This window comes from Triticum dicoccoides, chromosome 7A, assembly GCF_002162155.2.
Source record: "Triticum dicoccoides isolate Atlit2015 ecotype Zavitan chromosome 7A, WEW_v2.0, whole genome shotgun sequence".
Taxonomy (NCBI): domain Eukaryota; kingdom Viridiplantae; phylum Streptophyta; class Magnoliopsida; order Poales; family Poaceae; genus Triticum; species Triticum dicoccoides.
The window spans coordinates 172,062,060-172,068,725 of record NC_041392.1 but is presented as its reverse complement, the minus strand read 5'-3'; the positions used below and the strand labels follow the sequence as shown (position 1 = coordinate 172,068,725).

The 6,666-nt window shown below is 48.5% G+C and overlaps 1 protein-coding gene across 1 annotated transcript; it reads right to left on the bottom strand.

Annotated features, from left to right (window-relative positions):
* Nucleotides 1–1,392: 1,392 nt before the first annotated feature.
* Nucleotides 1,393–2,049, bottom strand: LOC119331038 (protein TIFY 11e-like). The gene has a single exon (XM_037604209.1). The coding sequence runs from the start codon at nucleotides 1,934–1,936 to the stop codon at nucleotides 1,514–1,516; it is 423 nt and encodes a 140-aa protein (XP_037460106.1). The 5' UTR covers nucleotides 1,937–2,049; the 3' UTR covers nucleotides 1,393–1,513.
* Between the last annotated feature and the right edge of the window lie 4,617 nt (nucleotides 2,050–6,666).

Here is a 6,666-nt window from a genome sequence, read left to right as displayed (position 1 = left end):
ATTCGTAAAAGGGATCCATAACTTTAGCATTACTCTTTGGAGAATACCTTTTCGTTGATATCGATGTGATCACGTGATCAAGAGTGGGGCCTCGGCTTGGATTTTGTGCTAGCAAAATAATCGCTAGAACCATTTTTTGTAATATTTCATGCCATGTTTTTCTTGGTGAATACCCATGTTCTGCTCTATTAATATATTCAGGCCTCTTTTGGTTCATAGGATAGGATTATCGTAGGAATAGGAAATCTGTAGGAAATGAGATTACATGTATCTCAAATCCTATTAGTAGGAATAGGAATAGGAAATGAGATGTGATTTGGTTCACACCAAAGGAATTTTTCCATTGAGTCTAGGCTCATTTTTATTTTCCTATGAAATGTGGAGGATGGGAACCAACCCTATGTAGGAATAGAAATCCATACCTATGAACCAAAGGGCTCTTAAGGAAAAAATACTATGAGAATCCTATCCTCTAGAATTCCAATGAAATTCCTCCAAACCAAAGGAGGTCTGAACAAGTGTCGCTGATTTGTATAAAGTTGTATTAAATCAGTGATACTTATTTTGAGATGAAGGGAGTATTAGTCAATTCTTAAAACGTAATGTTTCCCTGATTCGACATGTCTCATCTCAAATCTCTGTTTGGAAGCACCTGAATTTGGATATAAGATTTTTGGAGTATAGAGTATCTTTTTTTATTTAAGTTTTATGGTACTACTTATATTGCAATGAAGTAGTCCCATGGGCATAAGAGTACTTGCAGAAATGCGAGGGGACATATGGACGCTTGTATTTACATGCCATTGTGCGATGACGACATACTACAATTGTGCTTATTTGGTTTCCTATATGTCTGCGGACGTGCCTGCTCAGTGTCTGAGCATGTTCGTTTTTGACACTCACTTTGCAAAACAAACACTCCTCATATTATCCTCTGGTCATATGCATATAATTGATGGAGAGAAAGAGAGAGAAAAGAAAGAATAAAGAACGAGAAAAGATAATCTGTGGTGTATCAAATTCTAGTTGGTCCCATATCCTCCCCATATATGGTTTGATATGGGATTTATGGACTACCTGAGAATGACATGCCCGGACAAAATAAAGATTACAATTGGATGGTCTTTTTTATCTCTGTTTTGTTTCGAAGTGACCTGACTATCGGATAGAACGTTGAGGCCTGCGGGTGTAGATGCTCTAACATGCTGGGGGCCATCTGCCCACACAGCCAAGTGGGGAATAGTAGCCAAGTCATCGCGCATGTGAAGCAAAGACCATGGGTTGGTCTTAACCCTCCCCCCAAAGAATAAATCAATGGATTGGTAAAGAAAAAAAAGACCATGGATTGGTCATAAATAAAAGAAGCCAGTCAAGCCAATTCGCCACGATCGATTGGTCAAAACAACGACAGCATTATTTTCTCATCATAATTCAGGATTTGGACTCCAACAACAGCCACACATTTACATGGACCGTAAATTACTCAGGCTACTCTACCACGCATGAACACGAATCAGAGCGTGAGCGTGAGACGGTTACAAGAGAAAGCGTCGCCGTCGGGCCGGCTGTAAGGGACTGCGCGCGCGGCGACCCTTCCCCTGCGCTTCTCCATGAACCGCTGCAGCGACGCCTTCCTCGCCATGGGCAGGTCGCCGTCCCCTGGCGCGGTGCCTGCTGCGGCAGCTACCCGGAGCAGCTCGGCCGCCCTCTCTGCCGGGACCTCGTCCAGCACCAGCACCTGCCCGCCGTAGAAGATGGTCATTTGCGCGTGCTCCGGCGCAGGACCCACAGCGTGCTCGTCTTGCAGCGCGGGCACTTCCGCTCCGGGCATGAGGGGGAGAGCCACCGGCCGCGCCTCCGCCGCCTTGATGCAGCGGCTGAGAACGCTGCACGCTGCAGCGAACCGTCGGCTCTTAGCGCTCCCTGTCGCCGCCATTCTAGCCGCTCGCTCGCTCGCTCGATCGACCGATCTCCCTGTGCGCTCTCGAAGCCTAACGAGCTCGGCCGGTCGCAGGGGGGAGGGGAGGCTCTGCTTGATCGGTTGTTGAGTTGGTTGGAGGAAGGAGACTGATGAGTTTGCTTTATAGGAATCGCAGCGAGTCGTGTGGGCTGTTGCTGTCGAATTTGGGGGACGTGGTGGCGGGGTGTTTCTTCGTGGCCGTCTCTGGCACGAAGAACACGTGCTGGTCGACGGAGATTATACAATGGTTATACGGACAGCACGATATTTTCAACGTGGTGGCTGGTACCGCACGTACAGTTGTTAACTCGGCGGCAGGCATAGAGAGATCAGAAATTGAAGGAGCGGGCCCCTCCCTCTCTGCTGCCGACTCCGGTGCGGCGGTCATCGATAGAAGAGGGTATGGACGAATGTATCCGGCGTAGGAGGTTTTCTTTTTCCTCCTTAAATAAAGTCCTTTATGCTTTCAAGTAATATATATGCAATAAATAATGAACCACTTAACGTCAACTACAAGCACTTGAAATTTTATAGGACCGGCGCACGAGAAAATCAAACATCACCGACAAGGAGGTGCACATATCGAAAAGGCAATACATGAGGGAAGGTACCATCATCCCCTCGACCCCTCGTATCGCCTCCCCTCGGGCGACGCTGGCCCCCCATGAACCCTAGCCGCCAGACTCCCTTCGTTTCATCCTCAGTCGCCGTTGCCATAGGCAAGGGCCATGGTGATGGTGAGCCCAGCGCCATAGGATCCATGGTGGCTGGTCGCCGCGGTATCCCCTGTGAGGTGGAGGAGGCGTTTCATGTGGGAAGGTCAGGGACGACAGTCAGGGCGGCGCCCCTGCTGCGGCGGCGATCAAAGTTTCCATGGCGAAGGTGACCTGAGGTTGGGTGGTGGTGGCGGCGCTCCATTCAGCGAGGGTGGCGGCTTCGTGCAGAATGGGTGGCATGGATGGTTGCGGATCTGGCATCCTACCCAGATCCGTCACAGTATGGCCTTGGCCGGCCGGTGGCGTGAGGAGGACCGGTGAGGGGCGGCTGGAGGCTCCCTGTCGGCGTGCCGACAGCGGCCCTCGTCTCCACGGTGAGGCTCTGTTGGGCTCCACCCAGCTGTGAGATCGGGGGGACGCGACTTCCAGTGAGAATCATGCCGACTGCGGTCATGGCGGACAATGGCGGCGTCTATGTCGTCGTTCCCTTCTCGAGGCATCGTTGTTGCAGGTCATGGCACCCCACTCGTGATGCTCCGGGGGAAGCCCTAGATCTGGGTCTGCCGGATCGGATGATGATGGCACCTTCAATGTCGTTATCCCTCCTGGGGGCATCATTTTGGAGCAAGTGCTGGCTGGAGGGGACAAGAGGAGGAGCGATGTTACATCTACTGCAAGGACGACGACGGATCTGGCGGCATGGCGCTACGGAGGTTCGTCGACGGGCGCATGTGGACGGATACGTGCAGGATGGTGGCATTGTCTGGCGCCACGGTGGCATCGACGGCAGGCCAGGCATGGTTGATGCGTCAGTTCCTGCTCTGGAGATGGACCGGTGAAAGATGGCAGCGGCAGCCTCTGATAGTACGCCGGACCGGTTTGTGACCCAGTCCCGGTATGTGGCTGGGCTGGGGCATCCGACTTTAGATGTTAGGCATTGGTGTGATGTCTATTTGGTATTCCGTTCGGACATTCGGCACACCTTCATCAAGGGGATAGGAGTAGCAACAAGTGTTGCCTAGATGGTGGCTTCAGGCTTACTGATGTATTACTTTGCATGGTCTTTGTAAATAATTAATAAAATGGCTGCATGCTCATCCAGATGCAGAGGCTAGGGGTATATCCTCCTTTTCAAAAAGAGAGGAAACACACAAACAAAAACGAGGGCCAGCACAATCCAGACCGATACACCGGAGACCAACGACGACTTGATCCAAGCACATCCATCGAAGACCGGTGTCGACTGAATCCAAAAAGATTAGCCAGAGCGATGATACGAAAGAAATGACAATATTCTAACTCTTGGACATCGTTGCTGCTTCTCACCGTCCCAACTAAGACACTAAAACTAGCTAAAGCATGGGCTGGCCCCCAGCCACTGGTAAGGGGGAAAGGGAGGGTGACCGTGTATGCCGTACTTCTAAGGACCAAGGGCGATCTATGGGAGGGGACCGGCTGCAGCTATGGCAAGGGTGTGAAATCCCTAATTCTGTTATGTCTCTTCTAGTCGCGATGTTCATACTGCAACTTTTCCCTTCCTTATGGTGTATGAGCATATGAGAGCATTTTTTATAAGGTTCTCCCGTGTCCTCTTTCTTTTTCGCCTGCCGGTTGTTTCCACCCGACTCCCATTCTCTTTGCAGTTCCTCTTAGCCTCCCTTTTCAGGAATTTTTGGCCCATACCATGTAACATTTTCTCCACTCCCATGTTCTTGATGTAGGAAGGAGGAAGCTAGGGTTAGCTTGACACGTACCCCTCCCTCCATGTACAACCCAAGCATCGTCGTTGCTTTGCTTCGGACGGCGGGCTGCATCCCAACGCCTCCCGCAATGTTCACCATCTTCACTATTCTCATATTAGTTTGCTTGGAGTGGTTGTGGGTTGTGGTTGGGCCTATTCGCACATGAAAGTGGTCCTCCTACATTTTTTAAAAATTCATAAATATTATTTGAATTAATGACATTTCAGAGATTCAGGGAACTTCTTTCGAAATCCAGGAACATTTTCTATATTCTTAAAGATTTTCTATATTCACGAACATTTTTGATTTTTGGAGAACATTCTAAAATTTGCGAACATTTTCTAAATTATTATAAATCGCAAACTTTTTAAATTCATGATTTTTTTCAAACCATAAACATTTTAAAAATTCACAATATTTCTTTTACAATGTTCTAAAAATCGGTGATATTTTTTGTTTTTTCACAATATTCTTAATATTCTCTCTACTTTTTTTTCATTTCCCCTCTTTGTTTTTTTCTTTGCTTCTCCAAATGGGTTGAGCCACAATAGGGCGACTGTCCAAGGAAGTGAGGAGAGTGCCTTAGGGCATGTTCATTTTGTCGTCCTTCGACACATTGTGCATTGAATGGGACCTCTCGTGTGTGTAGGTTATTTTGCTGCCGGGGAAGAGTGAACATGCTTTCTGCTTCATGCGTTTGTGAGGGTGTGGCACCAACTTGATGGATCTGCGTTGACTGGTCGAGTCGCAACTTTCTTTGTCGGAATCCTCAGACGATGAATTACCGGTGAAAGAACGATGTCGTGCTAGCATTGGGGAGAGCTAGAAACGGAAAGACCATGCGTTGGATATCGAAACCAACATGAGCATCCATAGGAGAGCCATTGTAGCTAAGCCTTGTGGATGCAGATCAAACCTAAGGGTTGGAAGGCGGACAAGTTGAGAGATTAGAGTCCATTTGGGGACAAAAACTTGTGCTAGGTGATTGATTCTAAGAAGCAGAGTCACGAGTGGATTGGGTTGTGTGATAGGGTGGGCATCGTATAAGGGCCTAGAGTCATGCCTACACGTGCCAGTAAAGTAGGGAAGTTAGAGAATATGAAGATCAATTTCAATGGATATGGTAAAATGGTCAATTTGGTTGATTTTTTTGAAACTATGATGATTTTTATAGCAAATTCGGAAACTATACTGTAACGCCCTCGATGCTGCTATATCTCCTACGTGTCGAAGCACGACTTAGAGGCATAACCGCATTGAAAGCAATGTCGCAAGTAAGGTAATCTTCACAACATCTCATGTAATATAGATAATAAAAGGGGAAGGTACATAGTTGGCTTACACTCGCCACGTCAAACAAAGTACATAAATAGCATTACATCAACCAATCACTCATGGCCCGACTACGGTGCCAAAATAAAAGATCAACCCAATATGTGACACGGTCCCGATCGCCCCAACTGGGCACCACTACTGATCATCAGGGAAAGACACATAGTAACGGCGTGAGTCCTCGTCGAACTCCCACTTGAGCTCAAGCGCGTCATCTGGAACGGAGTCGTCTGGCCCTGCATCTGGTTTGGAAGTAATCTGTGAGCCACAGGGACTCAGCAATCTCGCACCCTCGCGATCAGGACAATTTAAGCTTATAGGTAAGGCAAGGTAAATATGTGGAGCTGCAGTAAGCGACTAGCATATATGGTGGCTAACCTGTTCGCAAAAGAGAGCGAGAAGAGAAGGCAACGTGCGAACGAATAACTAGAGAACAAACCTGCGGCAAGCATTACTCCAACACCGTGTTCACTTCCCGGACTCCGCCGAGAAGAGACCCTCACGGTAACACACACGGTTGATTCATTTTAATTAAGTTAAGGTTCAAGTTATCTACAACCGGACAATAACAAATTCCCATCTGCCCATAACCGCGGGCACGGCTTTCAAAAGTTCAAATCCCTGCAGGGGGTTCGAACTTAGCCCATGACAAGCTCTCACGGTCAACGAAGGATATACCTTCTCCCGAGACATTCCAGTCAGACTCGGTATCCCGGTTCTACAAAACACTTCGACAAGTTAAAACAAATCCAGCAACACCGCCCGAATGTGCCAACAAATCCCGATAGGAGCTGCACATATCTCGTTCTCAGGGCACACTCAGATGAGCCAGACGTCAGGTAGGCCAGCCCAGAGTTGCCCCTGGTAGCCCCAAACATCGCTCGGTTGGACCAACACTCAGAGGAGCACTGGCCCG